We start from the raw sequence: 27,689 nt of genomic DNA on the forward strand, positions 1-27,689 counted from the left end.
ACAGCCTCTTGCCAGCACCGGGAGGGAGCAGCCGGCTTTGGCCATCCCAGGGATGCTCTACAGGCTGCTCTGCTCATCTTATGCATCACAATGGCTGATCTTTAAAACCAGACCTTTTTCTCCTATCCATAGCTCTACCCATCATTTATCTTCCTTCTTCCCTGTTCCATTTAGAGTGTCCTGATACCTCTGTCACATCCCCCAGGACTGGATTTGCTTCTGGGACAGGCTCCTTCTGGTTATGCATTACTACGTGCTGCAGTGGTCCAGGAAGAGCCAGAGACTCCCTGCACAGGGAGCAGGGTCTTGGGAAGGTGTAGCATGAAGAAGAGGAGGCTGAGAACAGGGAGATTCAGGTCTCACCTGCCTGCGCTGTCTCTCCCTCACCCTCCTGCACGCATGGCTCAGCTCTTCCCAGAGCATCTCCTGACCAACCAGAGATCATACACTGGACCCTGAAGGAAAGTACTTCTGGGGCTGTGAGAGCAAACCAAGGTGCTGCACCAGGCTGCCGGGCACTGGGCAATCCCCAGTGGGTGTAAACAAAATCCCTTTTTCTCATCAGATGCGTTGTCCTTGCTCTCTCCATCCACTGTGGTCTAACTGCCTAAGACTGGACCCTAAATATCCAGATGGCTCACATTAAGGGGCATTCATTTACCCCAAGGAGCTGCCATGAAAATAGTCATACTCAGTCAAGATGAAGCACAAATCCCAATAACCCATGCGGCACTGCAGAGTGCAGACTGGTAGGGATCAGGGTGATGGATGGCTCTGAAATACCATGGGGAAGATGACATTAACTCCTCATGCATCTTCCCATCCAAATCTGCAAACTTGGAGTACACAAGTGTGTGTAAAGATGATGATCGGGGACGGAACAGCTGGGCTTCGCCTCGCACAAGCTGGGAGCTCGCAGACCCAGCACGGATATGGCACGCAGCCCGGAGAGCAAGCCGCGCAAAGTGGGGACTGCTGAGCCAGCAGCTCTCCTCCTGCATTTCTTCTCTAATTCCCGCCTGGGACAGGGTGGGGAAAGAAATCTCCCCGCTCCCTAGTGCCCTGAGAAATTGGGGAATTCTCTTCTTGCTCCGTCATACACCATCATCGAATCTGTGTCTACTTCTCTGCAATCAGAAAGTGTTTCCCATCCCAGCAGTTCCCCGCAGCAGGTCAAAAAGAATAAATTTGCTGTAAAACAAGCCGACAGAGCCTGGCTGCTCACAGCCTGTGTCAATGCCCTGGCTGCTCCTGCCCCTCATGTTGGTTTTGCTCTTTTCCAGGTGAATTTGGAGGTGCTGGGTGTAGGCTCCTGGCTCTCCACCCTCCTCTCCCCAAACAGGGAAGATGCAGCAGCTTTGACCCTCAAGCAGGGAAAAAGTTTGTCTCCAAGACACCCCTGAGGCTGCTTGCCCCCGCCTGCGCCAGCATTCCCGCTCACCTGCCCACACAATCTTTCTTGCTGCTCTTTTTTGTTAGAAGATGGCAAAGGTCCCCTGGGCTCATCCTTTACCTTTACCAGCTCTGCCATCACCAGGGGCACATCACAGGAGCAGGGCTGGGGGCTGCAGCTCCCCATGCAGCGCCCCGGGGCACCCTGTCCCTGTGCTGGACTCAGCACAGGAGAGGGTCCCTCTCCAGGTGATACCACAACCTGGGTGACAACGGCCAGTGGGCAAAGCCAGAAGTCCCTGCCAGCCCATAACCCTCCATGAAGTAATTTAGAAAGACCCTGCACTTCAAGGAGAATGTGAAATAGAGGTTTTTTCCTTCCCCCGCCTCCAATCCTCTGTCAAGGAGGGAGATGCAGATACAGTTTTCAACACTCCCATCATTTACAAGACACTTTGAAAAAGTTTGAAAGGAAAACTCCTGCCTGCACCCTCCCTGCTTTCACAGCTGTGTGTGGGACATGAAACTGGGCTCTTTTCTTATCTATTGCTTGCTTTGCTTGCTGCACTCCCCAGCAACGCGGCGGTCACTTTGCACAGGAGATGCATGTTGTGAGCAGCAGCGATTTTGTGCCTAGTTTGCGCTGTCGATGCAGCAGTCCCTCCAGTGCCAGCTGAGACCTCGCCCAGCACCATCCCCGCTGAGCCCTGGGACGAAGCACTCTCTCTGGCCGTATCACTCCAACAGTTTTTAAACTCCAGTCTCCACTAAAACCAGCGCTGTTCAAAATAAATCCATAAATCAAGCTCCCAGCTGAGCTGCATGCCTACTCCCTCCCCAACTCTCCGCAAACATGGGTGCCTGTGCTCTCCCAGCTCAGAAACCATTTTTTTAGTATCTACCCAAAAACCACAACATTTTTTCCTCCACACCAGTTAATCCCCTGCCTTCTGATGAGCCTAACGCAAACTCCCAGCCGGCGTGTGGCTGAGCCCTTTTGTGCCGCTGATCTCTGCTGCAAACTGGGGCTGCTCCTGCCTGGGATGGAGCGAGAGCAGCCGAGCCCCCTGCTCCGCTTCCCCCAACAGCCTCCTCGGCTGCACCGGCTCAGTGCAGGAAAAGCCTCCCTGTCTCCTTATCAGTCCCCAGGGCATCCTAATCCCCTTATAAATGAAAGCTATTATACAGATATCTTTTTAAAAGCCTGCCCGTCACTTCAGCCAGGCAACTCTGTCCCAGCCATCAGGGAACAGATTTTTCGGAGCGTGGTTAACAGGGGTGAGACGCTGCTACCGGACAGAGCCGGGTTTGCACCGGATGAGGATCTGGCCTGTTTCTTTATGAGCTGTGCTTTGATTCCTGCTCAGGTGCAGACCCGTCTCCCCCATAACGCTGGGCTGCAGAGCCAGGCTGAGCCCCACGGCCATGCCAGGCTCCCCAGCTCCACCACGCTACCTTGCAGGAAGCAGTGGGCATCTGGCAGGGATGTTCAGGGAGGGGAGCTCGGGCCATGCAAAGGAAATGTCCCCCACTGATTGCAGCAGCAAAGGCCAAACAGCAGCCACCGCTCTGGAGACACCCTGGGGACGAAGCAGATGTGACTGCTGGGCTCCGCCACTGCCGAACCCTTTTCCCGGGTCTAAGCCGTCTGTGCAGGCTGATCCTGGCAGCAAAACCTCTACCTCCCCTGCTGCTGCCTGAAAAATCGGGGGGACCTGTTTGGTGCAATCATGAACATGTTGTAAATAAATGATCGGGGTGCGGTTGAGTCTGGGGGCTGTAAAGCCCCTCCACATGTTGAGGGCTCAGCCCTGCTGCTGCGAGGGCTGGTGCGTCCTGCACTGTGTGTCAGTGCTTTCTAGGAAAGGTTGGATGTTGCATTTGGTGGGTCCTGGGGCTGGTTTGGGTTTATTTCTGCCGTTTGACAGCAACACAGGGCAAAATTATGTACAACCTCTGCAATGCTATGAAGGTAACCAGCTGGTTCCAGTTGTCCTGACCCAAGACCTCCTTCGCCCTGCATGTCCCCCAACGCAAAACTGGCTGGGGAAGAAACTCATCACAGCACCCCAAAATCCTCCAGAAGGTACCCAGGAAAACTCTGCTTGTACAGCCCAACCCCTGCATGCAATAGCCCATAATAAGCGCAAGAGCATCCAAAAACACTGTACCAAAAAGCAGGGCATCCCAAAAGGGAGGCTGGAAAGATCTAGAGCCAAAGAAGGCAGCAACCCTCCATGGTCAGAAAGTCTGTCCCCCTTCCCCAAGGATGAAGGGGAGATACATTAAGAATATAAAGACAGGCTCATGCATCCCAGCTGCCCCCACTTCACGGGCCAGGTAGGAAAACCAGAACCCTGGGAGTGTTTTTACAAGCAGGATCCCTACAAGCAGCAGAGATTCAAGAGCCCTCACGTGCTTCTTGCTCCGTCCTCGCAGAGGCAGCATGTTCCCCCCGGGCGGTCATGGGGAGTTTGCCGAAGCGAGGACAGCGTAGGCTGAATAAGGATGACATGCTTTGGCCCAGAAAGAGGAGGGCAGAGATTAGCCATGGACAAGCTCAAGGGAAGGCAAGTGTCCAACCCAGAGTGCCAAGCCTGGTTTTGTTTTAGCCTTAACTGCGCTTTTTTGTTTGTTTGTTTGTTGGTGTAAAAACCTTTCTGTTGGAAATCAGTTTAACTTTAAGCTTCCTGAGAATAAAAGCCTGTGAGAAAGCTCTGCCCATGCAAGGCCCGCTTGGGAGGCTACAATGGGAGTCTCAGCAGCTTATGGGCCCATATTTCTATGGCTACAGCACCCACCTGCTCAGCAATACAGTGTTACCCACAGCTCATGCAATTCCCCATGCAGAACAACCCGCTGGGAGCTGAACCAGGGCTGGGGTGCAAAGGATCTGTGGCTCCGTGGACAGCACATGGTGCCACGAGAGGTCCAACCCTCACAGGGTCTGTTCCAGTTGCTGGCTGGTGCGATGTCACTGGTGAAGCTGCCCCAATCGCAGTGTTTCCCTAGACACAAGGATGCTATGATACCGCTTCACGCCTTTCTCACCCCAAGTCCAAAGCATTTTGCACAGACCCCCTTTACTCGCTATAAGTGGGGAAACTGAGGCACAGGGGGGAAAGACAAGCCTGGATATCAGAAATGATGGCTATTCCTAATATCCTCAGAAGGTAATGGGTAGTATCAGCACACAGCGGCTCCAAAATCCACCTGTCAGCCTTGCCTGGCTGGCTCAAGCTAAGGACATAGTTGCGCTGTGCTGCCCAGCCCCAGGCAGCAGCATCCATGTCAGGAGGGTGCTACACCCTGGAGATCCTGCATGGGCACCTTGAACATCCTGCTCAGAGCCCCTTTGGTTGGATAAGAAATGTCGCTGCTTTACAAGGTGAGAAAAGATGCTTGCAACCTTCCCCATCCCTCTGGAAGAGATAAGCAGGGTAAACGCCAGGGACACTCAGACCCCCCTTCTCCTCACAGAGGAATTTACAAAGCCACTTAAGTCCTCTGTCTGACGCCCATCCCACTATGGTGCCAGGAACCAAAGGGGAAGAGGGTGCAATGGATATGCCCCTGCCCGACCAGGTCTCTGCCAGCTCTGCTGGTCCTACCCCCCACTCCCCTTGCCACTCTGCTGCAGACAGAGCCCTCTCTTCCTCTGTCCCTCTCTGAGACAGACCATTTGCAAAGCCCTGAATCATCACAGGAAGGGGGGAAGACAGAAAGGACCAGTCCTTCCTGGGCTGATGGGTCTCAGCCACTGTGAACCGTTGTCACCCATCGGTGGCCCCAGGACTTGCCCTGACTCCCCGCTCTGCTGCGTGCTCCTGGGGTGCCTCAACCCTGCAGACAGGCATCAGGAGCTGCTCACCCAGCTGAGCAACGGCTGCAGGCACGCTCCGGTGGGCCTGAAGCCGTCAGTCACCACCAGCATGACTCCTTGCCCCATTCAGAGTCCAAGGGGAATGGGAAGGAATCGTTTTGTAGGGCTACCTAACACCCCACTGTGCTGACCCTGGGGAAAACACTTACAGACGGGATGAGAGTCACGAAGGCTTTTTAAGTGCAGATGATTAATTCAGGCTAAAGAAAAGGGATCACCTAAATTTACTAAAGGACACCAGGAACTCCCTGAGAGGAAATCCTACAATCCTTACATCCCTCTGCAGGACCAGAGCGAGAAGAGCATGCTGCTGTGGAAGCATTTAATTTCCCTGGTTGTGATGAGGGTGGAGGGGAGCCCACCGGCTGTTTTAGTAAGCACTGCCCTGCAAATATCTCCCTGGACCACCACTGAGATGATAAAGCCCCAGGTTTGTCTGGAAGGAAGTTTTTCATTGGGAGTGTTTGGCAGGCTGTTCTCTAGTAGTTCCTGGTCCCCTCTTTGTCTGAGATGAAGTTTCCTTTTAGCTGGAGGAGAGGGTTGCTCACAAATTGCTCTGACATGAGACACATCCCAGCCTGGGAACTCTACTGCAGAGCACACCGTGGAGCAGAGCCTGTCTAACACCAGGCTGCATGAGTGGCTTGTGCCAAATCCTGTATCTGAAAACACAGTATGTTTCCTTTCTCTCACTGCAATTGCACTTGTTATTGTTAAACACTCTCTAGGTATCACAAAGGGCCAAAATCCGAGAGGCGCCCAGCACCTGCAAACACCATTGACGTCAGACACACGTGCAGGTGCCGGGTGCATCTCCCAGCCCCGCGGGGAAAGGGCTGCGAAGCACCAGAGCCGGCACTGGGAACCGAGTCTGGAGGTCGTTCTCAAAGCGCCTGTCAGCGGGCTGCAGCCTGGGTTTCTCTAGTAGTGCTTTCCCCAGCCAAGGCAAATGCAAAGGTATTTTATGCAAACTAAAGGGATTATTCAAAAGCAGTGCTTGTCCGTGTTCATTTCTAGCACTCAAAATAACGCCGCAGTTCGTGAGAAATTGTGGAATGGTGTCGATTGCATTTTTCTTGATGTCGCTAAATCTGGTCGAAGCCCCTGCCTGCATTTTCATGTGTCCACACAAGCTCACCAGCAGTTGAGCTCTGACAACATTTTAGTTCGGGCCTTTTCCAGCTACAGTCTCCTCTCACAGGGGAGCTGGAAGCTTCATCAGGACAAACTGGGTTGGAGACATGGGTCTTGGGCTGGACCAATGCTGAGCAAATGGAACCGGCCCGACGGCGCTGGAGAGAGGGAGGATGAAGAACAGACCTCCAAGCTGTGTCCTCTCTGGAGCATGTTAGCTCCCAGGCACCCGGCCAAAGCCGGCCTGTAAGGCCAAGCTCTACATGGATGAGTTATTTGCCAGGTAAAGTTGATGGGAACCTGAATCTGTGAAAAGCTCTGCTGGCCGGGCTCCTTCTGCAGGAGCAGGTCCCTGGAGAACATCTCCTTGGGCCAGGCCCTGTCCTCTCCGTGTGCAGTGCCCGGGTTCTTGCAGGCAGCAAGAAGTGATAAAGAAAAATTAGATCTGGCTGGCGAAAAACGTTCCCGTGGGAAATTTTGACTTTTTGTCAGAAACTCCAGCGCGTTTCTTTTTCAGACCCAAATAAGCATGAATAGGAACAAAGATTCGGTTTTGGCAGGGGGAATGGACTTACCAAAGAAAACACCCAAATTTTTAAGCAAAGCAGATACATTCTATCATTTTTCTCCCTGGTTGAAAAAACCAATTTTCCAGAAAAAAAAGAGCAAATTCAGGGAAAAAATTGTAATCAGTTCTCACACTGAGTTCTCACACTGCCTGGGGCAAATTCAGCTCATTTGGCTAATTCACCTACCCCCGCACCACTGCTGCTCAGGAGGGTCTGGCCTCCTCTGGCTTCCCTCTCAGGCGGTTGAAGATCCCTCCAGCGTGCAGCCAGCAACATCTCCACCAACTCACCGCTCGTCCCCTGCCCCTGCCCGGCGAAGGCTGGGTCCATAGCCCTCGGGTGACCACAAAGCCTGACTTTCTCTCTGGATTTAGGAGAGAAACCAGGGTGGGCCGATGGTCATGAGCAGGTGGGTGGGAGCTGAATAGGGTTATTGTGATCTTTATCTAGGGGGATTATTCCAGGCAGTGTGGGCTTGGCAGGGCAACGCAGTTGTTTGGCCGTGGTTGGTTTTGCAGACTGATAGGTATGGCCCCAGGGAATGTGCAGCAGAAACGGGCTGGGGAAAATTATTTTACAGTAGCTTCGTCCTTGCAAAACATTCACTTCCCAGAAAAGTCGGCGGAAAAGGAAAAAACTAAGTGATTTTCGTTTGCAGAAGTCTGACGCGGCTAGGACTGTGCATGGTCTGAAATGCAAAGCCTGGCACAAAAGTCACACATTTTACTGGAAACTGGAAACTCGTTTCCTTTTTATTGGAAGTAAATTGGAAAGGAGAAGGCTGCTAGGTGCACGGGGCCAGCATAATAACTGAACAGAAGCATTTTCAGGAGCACTTCAGGACCCTGCAGGGTAGACCAAGGGTCCGCCGAGATCGCACCAAATTTTATGGCACCGCCAATAGCGGTAACTCCCTTTCCGCACGCAGGGAATTCATCCCTGCCTGTGAGACGGGACCGAAGCCTGGGGGGAGCCGAGCCCCTCCTGCTCCCCTGGACCTGCTGCTGAGGAAGAGGCAGCGCTGGGCCCGCCCTGGGGCGGCGGTGGGAAATAGTCACGACCTGGAGTCCCATCCCCGAGGCTGCGGGGCAGAGGGACCCCGCCGGGACAGAAGAAAAGCAAACCCGGAGATAACCCCCGGCTCGGCGCTGTTGGCACATCCGAGCGGCACCCACCGCCTTCCCCTCCGGGAAACAGCATCTCCCCGCCGCTTCCCCCCGCTGCCGCCGCCCCGGTGCCGCGCCAGCTCCGCCCCGACGTGAGCCGCAGCCCGGCGGGGAGCGGAGGCTCCGGGCCGGGGCAGAGCATCGCCCCGCGGGGCAGGCACGGCCGTCCGCTGCCGGGACCCCCGCACCTTCCCCCGGCGCCGCCGGCGCGTGTGCCCCGGTGCCGCCGGGCTGCGGGACCGGGCCCCGCTCTCCCCGCCAGATAACCCAGGCTTGGCCGTGCCTCGGTGTTGAAGGCGCCGGCGAATAAATTGCGTTCTCTGCAAGGGACACATCTGATTGTGATTTGGGGGAAAAAAAAAAAAGAAAAGGAGAAGAAGAAAAAAAAAAACAAACCCAAAAAAACCAAAAGCCCAATCCCGGCCGCTCGGCGAGGTTTTTTTCCTATCGTCGGAGCTGCAAATATTTTGGAAGACGGGGCCGTGTTTTCCTTGTAAACAAGGCGGCGGCGGCGGGCGGCGGGTGCCGGGGGGTCCCGGCGCGGAGAGCCGAGCCGAGCCGAGCCGAGCCCCGGCGCATCCCAGACCCCGGGGCTGGGTCACCCCCAGCACCGGCACACGGCTCATCCCGGGGTCTGGCACCGGCCCCCCAAACCGCGGCGAGAAGGAGACCGGCAGCGCACGGGGATCCCGCTGGGGAGCAGGGAGTGGAAGATCGGGGGGAGCCGTCGGCGGGATGTGCGGGGGCTCAAGGGGAAGAGCACCCCAAACCCTTCACCCTTGGTCACCCGGGCAGAGGCGAGGGACGCGCCGTCTCCCCTCGGGGACAGCCCGGAGGCTGGGGCTCGCTTACAGCCAGGACGGCGCGGGTTTCTCGCCCGAGACGGAGCGAACCGGCTGCTCCCCGGTTCTCATTTGGCCGTGGGGCTCGTTCAAGTGCCCTCCGCCCCGCCACCGCTCCCCGGGGCCGCCCGCACCCCCTGAGGATGCAGCGCCGGGAGCCACAGGCTTTGCCGAGCTGCCCTCCCCAGCGCCCGGCCGCCTTCTCCCTCCGGGGAGGACCGGAGCCCATCCCCGTCCCGTCCGGGCACGGAGCCTCTAGGGCGAGCTGGAGGCTTTGCGGCGGGGCTCTGAGCCGGTGTCCTGGGGAAAGGAGCAGGGCTGCCGGCGAGCTCCGGCGTCCCCGGACCGGACCGCGCCCCGTGCGCTGCGGGACCCCCGGCCGGGAGCTGCCCGGGGCAGGAGACCCTTCCCAGCCAGCCAGGGCTCCTCAGCGCTTCTCCGGACACGAACGGTGTTTTCCCGGTTTCCTGAGTGTCCTTTCTCCCCTCTCCTGAGCTCCTTGGTGCTTCTGCTCCGCGCTTCCGAGTCTCCCGCTGTCCCCTGCTCTGCGCTCCAGAGTCCCCCCGTGGCCCCCGTCCTGCGCTGCCGGGTGCCTCGGTGTCCCTTGCCTTGCTCCCCCGGGTGCCTCCCGTGTCCCCCGTCCCACGCCTCCGAGGGTCTCGGTATCCCCTGCCTCGGTATTCCTGTGCCTCGCCGTCCCCTGCCCGGCGGTCCCCAGTTCCCCACGCTCCCTGCTCGGCACCTCGGGGTCCCTCGGTGTTGTCACCAGTGCGTTCCCGGGTGCCCCAGTGTCCCCTGCCTTGCGCTGCCGGGCGCCTCGGTGTCCCATCCCCTGCGCTTCCGAATGCCTTCACATCCCCTGCTCCACGCTTCTGGGTCCCTCGGTGTCCCCTCCTTTGCCTTACGCTCCCGGGTACCTCAGTGTCCTCGCCCTGTCCTGCTCTCCATCTCCCTGCGTGTCCCTGTCCTGCTCCTCTTGTCCCTGTCCTGCTCGCCGTGTCCCTGGATGTCCCCGCGCTGCTCGCCGTGTCCCTGGATGTCCCCATGCCTTTCGCTCCCCGTCCCTGAAGGTCCCTTGCCGGGTCCTGGATGTCCCCCTGCCTGTCGCTCCCAGTCCCCTGCCGGGTCCTTCGCTCTCCCCTCCCTCTCCCTGCCCTTCCGGGGACCTCAGCGCCCTCTCCCCGTCCTTCCCCCCGCGTCTGCCGGAGTGTCCGTGCCCGTGGCGTGGGACTCACCCACACACTCGTTGGCCTCCCGGGCCGTCGCTCTCTGCCAGGGCCGGTCGTAGTGGAAGGGCTTGCAGCGGTCGCACTCGGGGCCGGCCGTGTTGTGCTTGCAGTCGCACACCAAGCTGTCGTCGCGGTCACGGACACAGCGCGACGCGTGGCCGTTGCACTTGCATCGCCCGCCGACCTGCAAGTCGGAGACGGCGTAGAAGTAGGAATCGCGGGCCAGCTCGGAGTCATCCTCGCTCTCGTCGCCGAAGGTGTGGAGGCGGCTGAAGGTCACCCTGATGTCGGTGGCCGTCACCCAGTCCTGCAGCACGGGCGAGTTGTCGAAGTCGTGGGCGGTGGGGCGGCCGTCCAGGGTGCTGAAGGCGATGAGGCCGCCGGAGAGGGGCCGCACGTCGGTGTGCGAGTCGGTGCAGACCGCCTCCTGCTCGTTCTGCTTGGTGATGGCGGCGCGGCTGGGCTTGTTGTACATCTTGCGGCACTGCGTGGAGTAGAACTGGAAGGGCACCCAGGTCTTGCCGTAGTCCATGGACTTGTGGATGGCCATGGACTCGGGGCGCGGCGAGCAGAACTGCAGGCTGACGTAGGTCACCTCGAATTTCTTGCCCAGGGAGAGGGTGAGGGTGACGTTATGGGGGTACTGGACGTAGCTGTCGGACTGCCAGCAGGTCAGGTTGTGCGGGTTGTTGAGGTCGGTGAGGAAGGAGGGCGGGTGGGCGCGCTTGGGGTCGGAGGCGTTGCAGAGGTGGCAGGAGCGGACCTGCTCCTCGCCCTTCTCCGTCACCACGCAGTACCGCGACGGCGGCTTCCCGCAGGTGCTCGACACCTTCACCTCCTTCCCGAAGGCCGAGTTGACGAAGTCGGGGATGCAGCGGCGGGGCAGCCCGTGCTCGTCGTAGCAGGGGTCGGGCTGAGCCGTCTGCACGGCGAACATGCTCACGCCGTGGTAGCCGCCGCGCAGGGGCTGCGCCAGCCACGCCGCCGCCAGCAGCAGGGCCAGCGGCGCCTCCGCGCCCCTCCGCGGCATCCTGCGCAACCTCCGCGCGGCGTGGGGCGAGGCGGGAGGGGAGCCGCCGCTCTAGCGCGCAGCTCCGCGGGGCGACTCGGCCGACGGACGCGGTGCAGCGGCTCAGGGAGCCCGGAGCATCGCCCGCCCCGCGGCCAGCCCCGCGGAGAAAGGGGAGACCGCGGCGGCGGCGGCGCCACAAAAGTGCGGCTGTCGGCGGGGCTGGGTCCCGCCTGCCTCCCGCCCCGGCTCTCGCACGGAGAATGACTGGCGGTCCCAGCCCCCGCCGCGTTTGAGGTCATGCTAAAGGAGTGACATCGCGCTCAAGGAACAGAACAACGACATCCACTGGCGGCTCAGCCAGAGACACGCACGGGCCTCGGGGAGGGCGGGGGGGGTGGCAGAGGGACGGAGCCCGCCCCGACACCGCGGCGATGGGCGCCAGCGCCGCCGCGGGGCTCCCGAGCCGCCCCGAGGAGCCGGGGAAGGGCCCTCCTTCTCGCCCCCGCCCCTGTGTGCCCCCGGCGGGGCTGGGGGAGGCCAGGGCTGCCTGCGCCCCAGCAGCTGGGGATGCTCCGTGGGCACGGGGCGGGGAGAGGGGGGGACCGGCCGGGAGGACTCCCCCCGCGTACCTGTGGGGACGACGAGAGGGACAGGATCGGGCCCTCTCCCAGCTGGTCGCTGCTGGCCTCCCCTTCTCTACCAGGCCAGATAGGGCCTGACCCCCTCAGCTGGATTGGGAGGGGGGTCCGGGGCAGAGCCACCGTCCAGTGCAGGAGCCCGGAGCCCGCCTGGGCACCGGCCCGGTCCGAGGGGGCTCCCGGCGGGTCTCGGCCCGGAGCCGTCGGCCCTGAGAAAGAAATCCCGATGCCGGGGAAGTTTAACGGGGGAAAATCTCGAGTCCTTGGGCACGACACGGGAACTAAGGGGCCTGGCGACCCCCGGCAGGTTGTTTTACGGGGCTGATCTCGGTGAAGGGGCCGTTTCCCCGGCAGAGCCCCAGGGACAGCCCGGGCGCAGGGGCTGCGCGGCGCCTCTCGCCGCTCCCCCTCGGTTTGCAGCATGTCGGCGCTCCCCTTAAAGCGAGGAAGGGGTTAAAGGGCGGCACTTGTCCCGCACCGGGCCGTGCCCCAGCCCCGGGCTCCCCTTCCCGCCCGCCCCAGCGGACCCCCGGTGCCGGGCGGGCCGCCCCCCGACGGCTGCCTCCCTCCGCATCCACGGCGGCTCGGCTCTTCCCTCCGTGATCCCGGCCGGGAACACGCCGCCGCCCGCTGCCCCGGCCCGGGGGACGGTGCCGAGACCCCGGAGAGATGGTCCCGGAAGGGAGCGGAGGGGTTTCCCTCCGGCTGCTCCCGGGCGCCCTGCTCGCCCCCCTTCCCTCCCTCCTTGATTAAAAGGGCACTTTTATTTTTCCAACGGAGGTGCCCTCTCTCGGAGCGCTGCCCACGCCGTGTCACTCAAGCGGCCGGGCCCTGGCAGCGCGGTCTCCTCCCCGGCGAGCCCCGGCGGGGCGGCCCGAGGGGACGGGGGCTGCCCGGGCAGCGGCGAGCCCCAGGCCGGCCTCCGCCCCCTCCCCTCCGCCCGCCCCTCTCCCCGCTTTGAATTCCTTGCCACCGAGCTGAATAAAAGTGGTTGTTGTAAATTGAATTAGTGCCTGATTAATCTGCTCCCGGGCCTGCTAGCCCAGCGGGGCGTCTTTGGCAATGCAACCGCCTTCCCTGCAGGGCAGCGGGGCTCCGCAGCCTCCCTGCCCCCATCGCTCCCCCCGGATTCCCCCCTCCCACCCCCCCAGCCCCGCCGCTGCCGGGATTTGTTAACTCTTCCCCGGGAAACAGCCCCTCCGTCCTGCTCCCGACGCCCTTGCTGCTCCTTCGCCGGAGGAAGAGGTGTGTGTGTATGGGGATGCGGTCGGCCCGGGACTTGGGGGGGGTCCCAGTCCTGCTGGTCCCACCCGAGCCGCCCAGGGACGCAGCCCGGCACAGCCGGGTCACACACACGCCCAGTCCCGGTGTATCTCAGCCCCGGAGAGATTTTTCTCCCCGCTCTTGAATTGCAGCCCAGTCCGATTTGCAGGATGGGGGGGTGGAGGGGTGATCCCGTCCATCTCGGGGGGGGACCCTAAGGATGGAGGAGAGGAATTCAGACAAAACTGTCCCGGGCCGTCGGGGTCAGGCCGGGGGAGCGGCTGCGGGAGACCCCCAGGGACACCGCCGCCCCATGCGGGCTCTCCCCGGCTCGGCCCCGGCTGTGGGGACACAGCCGGGATGGGGGCAGGCCCGGGCTGTGTCCCCCCGAGCCTGCCCAGGTGACACCCGCCGGAGGTGCCACCGCGGCCGGTGCATCTGGCGGGGACCCGAGGTCCACTTTGCCCAGACAGGCGCCCCAAATCCGAACCCGTGCACCCCCCGGGTGCCTGCTATGACCATCCCCGTTCGTCGTGTCTGAGCCCCCGCTCTGCCCGCCCGGTGCTTCTCCTCCGCCCACGCGTGTCCGAGGCCAGCCCTTCCCCCCGGGGATTCCGTCCGCCCGTCTCCGGGCCGTGCCGGGGCGGCCGGCGCCGCCGTGTGCGGGGCTCCTGTGCCCGGGGGGACACGCGGGGACCGGCTCGGAGCGAAGAGCAGGTGCCGCTGCGAGGACCGGCGTTTCCCCGGGGGGAAGATGCGGGTTTGGCTCCGGCTGCCCCCAACCTCCCGCGACCCTCTCGCCGGCCCTGGGCGCAGGGCAGGGTTGAAATTTCGGCGTTTCTTTAAAATTCGGGAGGGTTTTTAAAGGGCACTCCCCGACCCCTCCAGCCGACGCTGGTCTTTATCGTCCCGCAGCAAAAAATGGGGGGGTTCTAAGAAAACCTGACCCACGCTAAACTCCCCCGCAAACCCGAGGTGCTGCTTAATCCCATTAGCAGGGTGTTAATTTAACAACCATCCGGCGCTGCCGAGCACGGGGGGACCGTGCAGCCCGGCGGCCGGGCGCAGGCTGCGGCTCTCGCCTCCCTCCTGCCCTTCTCGGCTGGGTTTATTCGGCGTTTCCCAACCCCCGGGGTTTGTAATGGCTCTTGCGGTCATTAACGTGATTTACTGAGGCTTTCCTCTAATTACCTCGCCCTCGAGCTATTAAATGCGTGTAAGCAGCTCCGCGGGGACCGAGGCGCAGCTCCCCGAGGCCCGGTCCCGAGTCTGTCCGGCCCCTCCGGGGCAGGGGGGCCTGCGGCCGTCCCGGAGGGATAAAGCAGGGGCGTCCTCGGGGCACCAGGCCGTGCCCCCCACCCCGGCTCGCCCCCCACTTCGGATTTGATTTTCCTGTCATTAAGCAGCAGCTAGCCCCGGCCCTGCCCTGGCTTGGGGCGTGCGGATCCTCGCCGGCTCCAGCCCCGGTGCGACCCCGCTGCGCTCTCGCTCCCACCGGCGTCGGAGCATCTCCGGTACCTACACCGGGAGCGGAGCATCTCCTGTATCTCCGGTACCGGCACCGGGGCCGGAGCATCTCCTGTATCTCCGGTACCGGCACCGGGGCCGGAGCATCGGCGGTACCAGCACCGGGACCGGAGCGCCTCCGGTACCTGCATCGGGACCGGGGCACACGGGCTGAGCGGCCGCGGGGCGCGGCCGGGCCGGTCCAAGGCAAAGCGGAGCGGCCCTTTCCCACCGCATTTGGCCGGGGAGAAGCCCCGACGAAGGAGAGAGGAGAAGGGCTTTATCTCAGCCCCACCGGGGGCAGCCGGGAAAGGCGGCCCCGGCGCTCGGAGCCTGTTTTAAAAGTCAAATCGCTTCGGGTGCCCGAGCTCGTCCACCTCCCCGGGAACAATGCGCTGCCCCGGGCCCACCTCCCCCTGCCATCGCCCGGCCTTGAGTTTTGGAGAAGGGAGGGGGAAAACCCAACCAGATCTTCCCCTCCTCAAATATCTGGGGGCCGTCCCCCCGGCGGGGACCGGGAGCGGCTGGAAAAGCAGAGAAGACCCGGGTTGAAATAATCAGGAGCGATTTATTCCCCTGGAGTGACAGTTCTTTTGAGCAGTTGCCGAATGGCAGTTTCTGTCTTTCTGAAAGCTTTTCTTCCAGATTCTGTTCAGATTAGGCTGGGGAGATGAATGAGGCCATTATCCAGCCCAGTAGCTATTCTGAAATGCCAAATTAATTACCAAGGGCTAAATCAAGGCGATGGGGGCTGGAGGGGAGGGGGGGCGGCGGTTTGAGGTGTGAAAATATCTCCGCGATCTTTTAAACCCGAGCACCGGGGGCCGCCCGGGGTGTCCCCCCCGCCTCACCCCGCAGGTGCAGGGGGCAGCGGAGCGGGCCCGGCCGGGCGGAGCGGGCGAGGAGACCCCGCGGGGTCCCGCTCCGGCTCCCTCCTCCCGGCCCCGGCGCGGCCCCGCCGGCTGCCGCGTCTCTGACCTCCGGCGGGGCGAGGAGCGCCGGGGCCGCCGGGCCCCGCGGGTTCCCGGGCAGGGCTGAGCCGCAGCCGGAGCCGGAGCGGCAGCCGCGGCCGCTCGCCCTCGCTCGGTGCTCACGGGTCCGGCCCGACTCCTCCGGGCGCTCCCGGCGGGGCTCGCCGCTACCTGCCCCCGGGGCGGAGGAGGGGGCAGCCCCGCTGCCCCGGCCAGGCTCTCCCCACGTCTGCTGCGGCGCTTTGCCAGCGACTGGGCCGCCGCGGAGGGAGCCCGGGGGGTTTCATGATTCCCTGAGCTCCCAAGGGCCGCCTCGGGGATGCAAAGAGCGATCAGCCGGCCGTCTCTTGCGGGCCGGTGGTGTTTGCGATGAGAGGGGGGCGGAGGAGGGAGAGGGAGCGTGTGTGTGCAGGGATGCTCTTCCATAACTTCCCGGGGCACAGGCATACCTGGCATGGTTCGCATTGCCTGGCTCGGAGAGTTACAAAAACACGGAGAAAGGGGAGAAAGACTGGTCGGTCCCCGAGATGTCCCAAAGGAATTAGGCAAGGAGGCACCTCTGGCTCTTCCCGATCTCTCTGCCAGCACAGATCACATCTGCACATGACATTTAATCCTCCACCCTAAAGCTCTTTGGCTCTCGGCAGGCAGTTATTGTTATTATTGTTGCTCTAATATTTAGGCTTTGCTCTCAAGCAAGTGTAATTTGCGCATCAGCCCCTGATAGCTTTGTAGATCCCTGGCCCGTAATCCAGTTTTCTCCTCAGTTCCCGGGAATGCACACCTCTGGCTCCTCTCATTTATGCAAAAAAATTGCACAAATTTTGTGCAAAAAAAAATTGTTTAGGGAACGGTGGGTAGAGCCTGGCTACCGATTTTTGGTGGGGGGGGAGGTAGACATGTGGCTGATGCTAAATCTTCTGCAGCAAATGCACATGGCCAGTGACATCCCGGTTCAGCCTGCCGAAACCGCAGGCAGAACTGCTGTCAGCAGTGAGAGCAGAGCTAGGCAAGACTTTTCCTTACACTAGACAGTCCTTGCAAACGAGGAATAAGCAACGAGGAGATTTCCCAGGGGCTGAGAAGTGGGCTGTAGAAGGAATCAAGCCTTTAATGTAAATTGGCCGAGGCTGGCAGAGACCACTGAACACTGGGCTATTCAGCATCTCTGTGAACCTCTAATGATCAACTCGGTTTTCAATTATACACCCAGAATTGCCACCAAGTGAGATAAGCCTCTGGAATACTATATTTTCTCTTGCAAAATGGTTTCTTTAGGGCAGGCAGACTAGAAAACTGTGTGTAATATTCGATTTATTTTGAGCAGACCAGCCTGACACGCAGCAGCCCGGAGAGCTCCCGGACATACCAAACAGGTACCCAAATGGCTCACGCTCTCCTGGGGATGTGCAGGTGGATTCAGCCACTGCAGGGACATACAGCAGCGCAGGTACCAAATATACCCAAGAAAACAGAGGCATTCCTTGGTGGTAAAATTTTTAAACCCTGTGATGTATTTGTGTGCTTCTCTGCAGAAAAAATGGTTTAATTTGGATGGGTGCAGATGTAGCAGAACAAAAAATAATGCAGCTTAGCCTGGAAAATGCTGCCATATTCTGTACACTGGATATACTGCCAAGGTATCATCAGGGTGAAAAAGTGGATGATACATGGCATAACCCAGAAACACGCAAGGACCCTCCAGACTTCAGTTGCTTATGCATCCCAGAGAAGGCTACCCTACATTTTCAAGCTATTTCCAAGGTAAAATTACTTTTCTGAGCAATATATTACAGGGAGTGGGACAAGAGGAGCACAGTGACCTTACAACAATGTTCTGAGCTCAACGGGAAAAAAATACCAGAAGTGAATTGGGAGCTCGATCTGCTTGGAACGCCCTGGCACAGCTGAAGAAATCTCGCTGCAATGAACTGATGGAGGCCTGGCAGGACCACCTGCACCGGTGGAGGGAATAAACCCTGCATATTTCTGGGCACCAGCAATGTAACCCCAGTTTCATGGATCTGGAGGACTCTGCTGCTAGGCGGAGATATGGGAGATGTGGGGTGAAGAAAACAGGTTTTGACTTGGAGGAGGCAGATTCATGTACAAACTTTGCTGGGGATCTGCAGGGGGAGGAGGGGATGGGGACATCCGATTTATTTAGTAAAATGTTTCATCCAGAGAGACTTCTGCTGAGTTTGTGGGGCTTTGGGAAGGCACGGTGCAGTAAACTATAGGACAAAAAAGAGCAGTGTTTGTCCTGCAAATCTTTAGCAGGGCAGCAGAAGCCATTCTGCAGATCTTATTTTTAGATGATCAAAGCATCCACCTGGATCTCACGGGACCTGGGAGCAAGTCTACCCTTTGCAAAGGACTTTCTACTGTTTTTAGGACTATTGTCTTTATATCAAGTATTTGTGGCCCTGACTCGCAGAGGGGTGTCAGAGCAATTCACAAATCCCCACTATCCCTGGTCTCTGGAGACAGAGCTCCCCGGGGACCCCAGGCTCTAAGAGACCGCCCAGCTCAGCTCCCATCCCCTGCCTTAAGGCTGTTTGGGATTCAGAGTAAGCATTCCTGCCCCCGAAGTACCCAGCACACTGGCTTTTGCACAGCAGTTTAGTGTCTCCACTCCAAGCTGTCCCTACCCTCCCCATGGAAGAGGGCTTTGGGGCTTGCTGACTTTCCCGTCTGTGCTGTTTGGAGACAACCCAGGCTTGGTGGACTCAAGCGCTTTCACAGCAGCTGCTGGCCCTGGCTGTCCCTCGGGCAGAGGGATGCCACCTCCCCAGCACCAGCTGCCCCATGGTGACCGCTGCCTTCCTGCGCCAAGGAAGAGCCTGGCAGGGATCCGGCTCCTGCCCATCCCCGCTCTCGTTTACGGGTAATTGGCAGCAAACGGAGCAGAAGGGAAGACACTCAGGGTGGGATCCTTGGGTGCAATCTGACCTCCACAGTCATCAATTGTCCTCAACATCTCTTTTTTTAATTATTTCTACTTTTTCTTGCAAGTGCTGCAGCTCTGCAGGGAGCAAAGAAAAGTTTCTTTGCTCCCTGCAGAGAAGGAGCAAAGCTGAGCCGAGCGCTGAGCGGGCTTCTCTGCCTGACTGGTGCTGCCTGACGCGGCAGCTCGAAGGAGTCCCGAGCACTGTGAGCTGCCTGATGCTATTTTGGGAGGAAAACAGCCTTGATTCAGCAGCATCTGCCCCTGGGCCCTGTTTGGTGGGGGATAACAGCAAAGTCCCTTCCTCTTGAGTTTAGGCCAGTATTACTCAAAGAAAATGGATCCTTTTACTCGCTGCTTTGACTAGCTTTAGCAAAATCTGAGCAGCAACTCAAACATAAGTGTTCTGGTGCCAGGGGAACCCAGATGGAGAGGGAAACTGGTCCATGTTATGGCAGTGGCTAAACACTGCCCAGGGCAAAGAGAGAGCAGCCAGGACAGTGAAACCACAGCCTTGCTAGGGGCAGGGACACGGCAGCGAGCAACGTACAGTGAGCAATGCCCCTTTAAAATAACTAATGTTCCTTTAAAATAACTAACTGGAGCAGAGACAACTCCTCACCTACATTACAGAAACGTTTGCTGGACACAATGAACACTTTTGACATCAGCCCAGTGTGGGAGTTTCTTTGGCTTTGGCATAAGAAAATGGCCCATGTAGAGATTTTCTACCATTTAAGAGAACCCGAGATCCTACTTTTATATAGGACCTGTGAAAGGCCAGGGATCTGAAATGCTGATCGTCTTGCTGGGAATTTTCCTCCCCGTTGATTCAGAATAGAGCAGTGAAAAGGAATTTGATCTTCTTAAGCTGGTGTTAAGGTGAAGATCGAACCTGGGCAGAGCTTCAGGGTAAGAGGGAGGGCGCATGGCTGAGGCTGAGGCCAGGGCAGACAGGACCAGGCATATTTTAGCTACCTAAGGAGCAGGGTTATTGAAACGTGGGTCCCCAGAGCTTCTGAATTCCCACCACCTAATAACTCCTTTGCCAAATAATTAACTCTTCTTCAGCATTTGCTTTGCGGTGATGAGTGGGCTCATGGGGCTCAGCTCCATTTGCAACTGTGGCAGTCCTGGGGCAGGCTCTATTTCAGCATTGCAGAAGAAGTGGGTGTTTTGTTGCTTTCTTTGTTTAAAAATTAAAAAAAATATATTCCAGAAAGCATCCTGTTCCCTTTGGGAAGAAGTGGGGGATCTGTAGGGACTGAGCCAGCAAGGCTGGGTTTATCCATGGGTCTGGGCAAGGAGGGTCATGCAAATGGCCATCCAGGTTTTGGGTTTATAACTTCCTTAAGCAGAGTATCCCCTTGACATGAGATGGGGCATGATGAGCGCTGGGGGGGCTTGCTGGCACCCCCAACCCGCCTTAGTAAAGGCAAGCTGCCAAGACCGTGCCTGGCCCCATGCGAAGGCATGTCACCCCGGCAGGACTGCGGGAAACGTGTTTTTCAGGAGCCTTTCCCAGAGCGCTTTGCAGCATTTGGTCTCTTTTTGGCAGCTGTCCTAACCTAATTATAATTAAGTATGTATTAAGCTGGGATGAAGTGGCCTTCGAGTGGCTATAACCTTTTAATAGCGGAACTTGTGGTAAGGCAGCGGGAGCACAGCTCAGGCCAGGCAGCAAGGCGTCGTGTGAGCCCCGGACATGGCGTGTTGGGGATAGGGCCAACAGCTCCATCAGAGGAACCTGCTTGTGTCTCCCTTCCGAGGACACAGAGCCCTGTCCCTGCTCCATCCCAGGGCTGGGGTATGCAGAGACCCTGGCTACGCAGGGCTGCCCACCCCAGCACTGGAGCGGAGTTCCAGAGCCTTATCTAGGGGCTGTCTCCACACTTCCAGCCATTACCGGTGTCATTAGTTGGTGTCGCGCCCATGCGAGGGTTGGCGATGAGGGACAGATGCATCTGAGTGAACACAGCCAACAAGCACCGCGTCTGCCCTGGCATGGCACTCCCTGCACGCCATCCCTGCGCTTTTGGGGGTCCGCACCATCCCAAGCCCATCTGGGACACCCCTTGCCCAGACATGGCGGGTGCCAGTGCCTGGTGTCGGGCACCGCCCTGTCTCATCCGGCTCCCTTGCAAGGGCAAAGCAGCTGGGAAGCGCTTGTTTGCTGAGCTGAATTCCTCGCTGTCGACTGCTGCTCAGCGGCACCGTCGCCTGCCTGCAAGCTGATCCCCGCTGCGCACGCCCTGGCGTGCCTGAGGACTAGGACTGCTGGCGGGGAGAGGGGCTGAGAAGTGTGAAGGAGGAGGATTGAGGCAATGGCAAGAGTAGGCAAGTGGGTGACTCAGGGTCAGCCTCAGCTTCCCCAGATAATCAGCAGGGGAAAGATGCTCACGCCCTTTATAAAGCTCTTTGCTGTCCGCAGCAGAAAAGGCTGCTATAAACTTATGCCAGGTGGTGGCTGCAGTTCTCATCCCTGCTCCCAGATGCCTTAGTAAAAAGGGGTGGGAGGAGGTAAAAGCTTCTTTTTCTGTCCTGGCATGCTATTGCCCCATCCCTACCCGCTACGGCTTCAATAATTCCCTATTGTTTTTCAGTGTTCATCATGTGCTAGAGAAAATCAAACCCATTGTCCCAGCACACCGCCTGGTTTTGATTCTGCTGGAAAACAGCTTTATCTCCGGGGTCCTGCCTGTCCCCATCACCCTGATCGATGCACACAGACGCTCCCCATCGGAGGATGAATTCCAGCTGTGACCAACTCACACCCATCAGGACCAGGACCTCACTGCCTGTATCACTGCTCTCTCCTTCTGTCCCTGACACAGGTCTCCTGGTCACTTGGTGGCATCGATAGCTATGTGGTGACAGATGCAATAAAATGTTACTGCTGTGAGAGTTAATATATGGTGTAAGCTGTTCCTGTGCCACCCCGAACTGTGCAGATGAAGGTACACAATGCTGCATCGCCTGAGACCCGGAGAGCACGGAGATATCTGTAACACATCCACCCTTGCTGGCCTCCGATAGACTAGTGGGTTTGGTTTTATAATCATCTTGTTTAAATACATGAGTTTGCAAATCTGAGCCTAGAAACACCAATGGGACCTCGGAGGATTTTCCAAGCATGGAGTGGCTTTACTATAAATGTGAATTAAGCATCAGAATGAAACTAGCCACTGGGAGGGATGCAAAGTTGATTGAATTTTAAGGATTTATGGACAGCAGAGTGTCTGTGGGGGTCTCCTGCGTGGTAAGGTCCTGCACTTGCTGTGGTCTTTGCTCAGGGCTACCTGCTGCCCACCCATGCACATCCCCTTGCCCTGCCCACTCTGACCCTCCTGCCTTGTTGCCCCCAAAGGAAGATTGCCAAAGGGATGCTCCAGGGGTTTGCTGGGTTACCTGGCAGAGCCAACTTTCTGATATCTTTATAAAAAGCTCCCAAAAGCTGTGTATTCCCTTGGTGAACATGATGCAGTTTTGCAGCCCAGGAGAAAAGTTAAATGGTGTTTCTACCAGGGCTTGGGAAAATGCTGTGGTTACAGTTGCTTGCTCTGGGCAGTGAGGTCTCCCTGGGAAAGCCTTGCTTTGGTCACCACCAGCTTGCAGGCAGCTCCTCATTTTGGTGACTGGCTTGCTGAACCCAGCCTGGCTGTGGCAATTCTCAGGTATCCTCTGCTGCCAGCTTCCCGCTCAGAACATCCACCTTTTCCCACCCAGGGACCTGAAAATCATTGTCCACAGGGGACACGGCTGCCTGCTCCATCCCCTTCCCCTGCCCTTCACTCCCTCCCTGGGAGTTATTCCAGCCTGGGGTCTGAAGGTAAGCAGGCTGGGGAGAGATCTCTGAAAGGTTTGTGAGGTACTGTTACTATCACAGTTTGCTTTCCCCAATGCTCCCAGCATCCTTTCACCTGCACCCCTCCAGAAAAGCCCTTAAAGCACATACTTAACATTAAATACATGGTTGAAGGCATGTTGAAGTCAGTGAGATTTCAGCAGTGGCTCATGTGCTGGAGTGGGAGCTGAATTCCCAGCACGGGAAGGTCTTGCTGCCTGTTGGATGTTTCCCCTGGGGATTTTGCATGCCAAGGGCATGTGCTGGGGGCTCTTCAGGAGATGGGCAACAGCATTTTCCTGCCTCCTGCAACCCCTGCATATTCTCAGCCACTGTCAGGTCTTCCCCAGACCTTTGCTGAAAGCATCTCTGGCTGATGCTGGCATCAGGACTTTGTCCTTCCAGACAAAGCAGGATGGCCCCAGACCTTTCCCATTGAAGACAGCAGTGACCTCAAATGGCATTGCTGCTACCTTGATGTCTCCTTTTACAAGTTTTACTTGGCTCTGTGCAGCCAATTCACTCTTGAAGGCCGTCAGAGCTATCCCTGTGCAGCAGAGACCTCCCCTGGCTGGCACAGGCCAGCTCTGCCCCGCTTTGGGCCGCTTTTGGTTGGCTTGGATGGGATCGCGTGTCCAGAAGGTGACATCTCTGCCCCATTTTTGCCATCTACTCGAGGGTGAGATAAACCCTGCCTACAAACACAATTTTCTTCTCACTGCTAATCTGGGCATGTAATTCAGATGCCTGCAGGGGATGTTGTTTGCTACCTGGATAGGTGACTGACACAGCTGATCAGGGCAAATGTCCCTCTCCCAGTTCAGCTTATCCCAAGATGCATCTGCAGTGGATTTGCATGGGGTGGCTATTTTTATTCAAAACAAACAGAAAAAAAAATTCACACACACACAAAAAAATCCATTGTAACTCACCCTGAGGCCCTGCTGCCATCTACCGGGGTCAGAGCACCGAGCCGCCTGTGCCAGCTCCGGGATGGGGACGGGGCCTGCCCGGGGCGAGGGGCCCCTCCAAGGCGCTGGGAAGCGGGGGAAGCTCCCGTTCTTGCTGTCCTGGACCTGGCCCTCTCCTGCTGCAGGCTCGTTTGGGAGCAAAACCGCTGGAGAGCCCCAAGCATCCCGGCTGAGGGGCTTGGCGGTCCCCTGCTCCTCCGGGCTGGGACTTGCAGAAGTATTTTGGCACCTACATTTGGGGAGGCAGAGCCCAGCTCCCGAGGGATGAGGGCACCTGTGGTTTCTACTCGCTGATCTAATTTTCAGGTTTACACCTGATGCCTTGGTTGTCCATCATAAAATGTGCATCCAAAATGTGCCTCTCCCTTTGGATGACAGCGACGTGGGCATGGCTGGGTGGGCACTGCCTGGAGGACCTTGTGGCTCCCCGGGGTGGCAGGACTATGAGCCGGGGAAGAAGCAGAGACTGCAGATGCTCCAGGCTCACAGCGTCCTTCGAATGCTGCCACCTCCACATCTGGATGTGTGGGCTGCCCAGGAGCGTGGCTGGCTCCCCCCAGGCCTGGGGGTAGTACAGCACATTGCTGATGTGCAACCAACTCTGGTGGTTTCCCAGAAGGTTTGTTCAGCCCCCATCATGACTTGGAGCAAGGATAGCTGGTTATGGCCATGTCTTCAACTTGCAGTGCCCAGAACAAGATCCCAAATCCAGGCTTTGACACCTGCAGGCATTGATCGCTGCTGAGGGTTCACCAGGAGCTGTGATGCTCTGGTATGTGGAAGGTGGTGGTGGCTCTGAAGGCTCAGAGGTGGCTGGGACAGAGGTGCTGGGCTGAGAGTCACCATGGTCACAGCTATCATGGTACCCACCAACTCTCACCGGCCTCACATCGGCTCTCCTCCTGGCTGACCCCAGGAAGGCTGCCAGACGCAGAGCCCTCCCTGGGGAGGTGCTTTCCAGGGGTGCATGGCCCAGCTGGGTGCAGCCAGGGCCGGCTGAGCTCAGCCCCATCCATCACTGCAGTTCTCCGGCAGGACACAGGGTGGAAACCTCAGCCCATGCGAAAGCCGCTCCCAGCCCCGGCTCTTCCCCGGGCTCTGCCCCTTCCCGGGGCCGCCTTGCCTGGGCTCCTTATGGCCCCGGGGGGTGATCCAGCCCAGGAACGACCCTGCTGCAAAGCCCTGGGGAAACTGGGGCAGGAGAGGAAGATCTGAAATGCGAGGAACAGGGTATTGCAGCTTCGGGAGAGAGGTTTTTGTTCGGGCAAGGTTGGGACAAGGCCAGCTCTCTGGACGTAAGGGGACTTTTTGCAGCAGCATTTACCTGAAGGAGTCATTGAGTAAAGCCAGGATGCAGCTCTTGCGGCAACAAAAAGGCAGCAACAAAAAGGCAGCAGCTGAGCAGGCTCAGCCCGATGTTGGAGCAGCGGAGCATCTTTGCCTGCTGAAGTGTGCTCTTGTGCAAGAGGGCAAATCCCACCAAGCTGAAAGGAGCGGCATCACGAGAGATTGTGCAAACCAACCCTCTGCTCGGCTCCGTGCTGGGGAAGCATCCCCATGGTGCTGCATCCCATCTGGGGGCTATGGCTCAAGCTAAGTCAGGTGAGGAAAGGGCTGGGAAACCCAGCAGAACTGGGGCTGTGTGCTCGTGGGAGGACCGAGCCAAGGCAGATGTTTTGACACAAAGGAAAGGTTGTCACGGAGCACGATGAAGCGGTCTCCTCCATAAGCCACTGGCAATAAGAGAAGTCATGGGACTTATTAGCATCAGGGGTGTTAGGACTGGCACTGGGAAAGGTTTTCTAACAGTAAGGACAGAGCCATGCTGGCATTGCCAGGGATGCTGCGGATCCCCTGTTCTCAGTGGGCTCCAGAACAGAGCAGACAAATGTCTGTCAGGGATGGCTACATAGCAGTTCTGCCTTGGTGCAGGGAATGTTCCCTTGCGGTCCAGCCGTCTCCTCGATTACCATCCCAGCCCCGATTTCTGCACCCCTTTCTTGTCCTTCCCTGTTTCTCCTGTAGGAAAAGAGCACCCTGTCCTCTTCCAGAGCTCTGCCTCACCCACTGCCAGCTACAGACTGGGTCCTGGAAAGGGCATCGGCTGCTTGAATAGTAATGCACAGCTCACTTGGAAACTCAAACCACAGCATGATGTGGCCATGGGGGAAGGAGGGGTGTGTGGCTGCTTCTCGTACAATTACCACTATAATTGTTGATATTCTAGTGGGGAAAATGTTTGGGTTTACTGCATTGAAGTTTTACCCAGACTTTCACTCGTCTTGCTTCTCCCTGTGCCAAGTGTGGATGGCTTCCAGCAAGCATCCATGTGGCTTTGAGCATGCCAAAGTCAGAGACTAAACTAGAAATGGTCCTGAGGGCTGCAGGATGGATCAGCCAGAGTGAGACCTGCAGCACTGCCCTCTCACAGATGGGAAACTGAGACACGGAGGGCTGAGTGACCTGCTCATGTCCCCCAGGGCATCAGTGGCAGTGCAGAGAGCTGAGCCATGGTATCCCAAGACCAGGATCAGACTTTCTCTGTGGAAGGAGGCACCTGAGAAAGGAGGTGGAAGAGAGCCAGAAGTTAGCGTGGGTTTGCTCGAGGCACCCCAAGCCCTTGCACGGGGCAGGAGAACAGAAAAGTGCAGATCAGACAAGAGTTTGCCTGCCGAAAGTGTGACAGCGCTGGAGCGCTTCCACCGCAGAGCTGGCCAGGAAACTTTGCCAGATTGGGTCATTTAAGGTTATATTTTCACCTCCTGCATGGAAGGCAAAAGGGGAACATCTGGGGTCAGATCTGCCACCACTGAAGTCTACGGCCCATTTTCATTTCTCAAGGGTCAGACTCAGGTGGTGTTGAGCAATCTTTCAGTATCCTTTGAGCTGCACCAGAGAAATGAAAAACACAAGTAGTGGGGGGAACCAATGAGAAAAAGCAGGTTCCTTTTTCAGTGGATCCTGCTTCCCCTTCCCTCTGAAGCTGTGCAGGCAGTGGGGAGAGGCTGCAGAGCTGCTCTGCTGGGGCTGTGAAACTCCGTCATTATGTGAACATGGGGAGAAGGAAGTAATGAGCACACCTAGAGCCGAGGTGGCTAAACCTCTGCAGCCATGGGCACAGCAGCACATAATGGCCTCCATGTCCGTGTAAGGACAGACTTAGCCATCCCGAATCCGGGGGAAACCCACAGTCTGGACAGCAGTGAAAGCATCCTAGGGAGATGTGCCAGCTGCAGTGTGCAGCTGTTGGCCCATGCCTGGACCTGATGACTTCATGGCATTTTTGGGGAGCTGACTTGTCAGATTTCCAGTGTGTGGCTTGGTCTGAGTCCAGCAAGGACACCCCAGCACCTCTCTGCCTGAGAGAGCAGCCTGTAGCTGGCCTGTTTTGCTCTCTCTTCCTGCCCATTCCCTGGATGATGTTCAGCTGAGTCCAGCATCCCACTGCCTACTGCATCCCGGGCTCCTGCACAGTTTCTGTGCCTCCTGCCCAGGTCTCCAGACAGCAGCGTATCTGTGGGATGCGCAGCGGGCTGGGGTGGATTTGGGGTGGGGGAGAGCTTTCAGGGCAGGCATAGACCTGCATGGGGGAATTTGACCTGGCCAAGGGAGATCACAGCCTGCGGAGGGAGAGTTTCTCCACGTGGCCACCTTTGCAGAGGTGCTGCCCAGGGAGAAGGGACCTTCCACCAGGCTTCCTGCAAAGGGTCAGCAGGGCCAGAGACACAGCGCCTGCCTGCAGAAACCCAGTAGAAAGCCAGTGTAGGGGAGGAGGATGAGGGGGAAGCCTGCATGGGATTTTTTGGGCACTTCCCAGCTCCTGAGCCCCCTGCTCCCCCCTTGTTTAGACACTGGGACCCCTTTGCTGGGGGACAGATAAGTGCGGGGCATTGACTGGGGCAATGCGGCAGTGTGAGTGGGTTACCCCAGGTCGGCTTTGCCCCACGGCCTCCCAGCACGTGAGAGGGGCCCAGCGAGGAGAGAGCCGGTGCTTGTGCAAATCCCTGGGGAGATGGGAGGCTGCAAAAGGAGCTTCCTCTCCAGAGGCTGCAGCACTGGCTCAAACCACCGGCAGACAGGCAGGGTCATCACTGCACCCGCAGTGCTCCTTTGGGGCAGGACCCCCATCCCTGCTGTCCCTGAGCCTCCGTCCACCGGCTGGATGGGAACCGCTGCTGGAGGGGGTAAGGAAAAAAAAAAATCTTTGAAAAGATGCATTTGCAGAAAGTGGTAGTTGCTTGGTTTGTAACCTCACAACATTAAAGCCTTTCCTGGTTTTGCTGTGGAGGACGTGGAGATGGAGAGCAGGAGTTTGTGAGCCC

The 27,689-nt window shown here is 58.3% G+C and overlaps 1 protein-coding gene across 1 annotated transcript in view; it reads right to left on the reverse strand.

Annotated features, from left to right (window-relative positions):
* NTN1 (netrin 1) overlaps nucleotides 1-11,287 on the reverse strand; it is a 104,454-nt gene extending 93,167 nt beyond the window's left edge. The window contains exon 1 of the mRNA XM_072881151.1: nucleotides 10,222-11,287. Within this exon, the coding sequence (XP_072737252.1) occupies nucleotides 10,222-11,245 (1,024 nt within the window). The 5' untranslated portion in view covers nucleotides 11,246-11,287. The remainder of the gene's footprint in view (nucleotides 1-10,221) is intronic.
* Between the last annotated feature and the right edge of the window lie 16,402 nt (nucleotides 11,288-27,689).

The sequence above is a fragment of the Ciconia boyciana genome, chromosome 16, assembly GCF_034638445.1.
Source record: "Ciconia boyciana chromosome 16, ASM3463844v1, whole genome shotgun sequence".
Taxonomy (NCBI): domain Eukaryota; kingdom Metazoa; phylum Chordata; class Aves; order Ciconiiformes; family Ciconiidae; genus Ciconia; species Ciconia boyciana.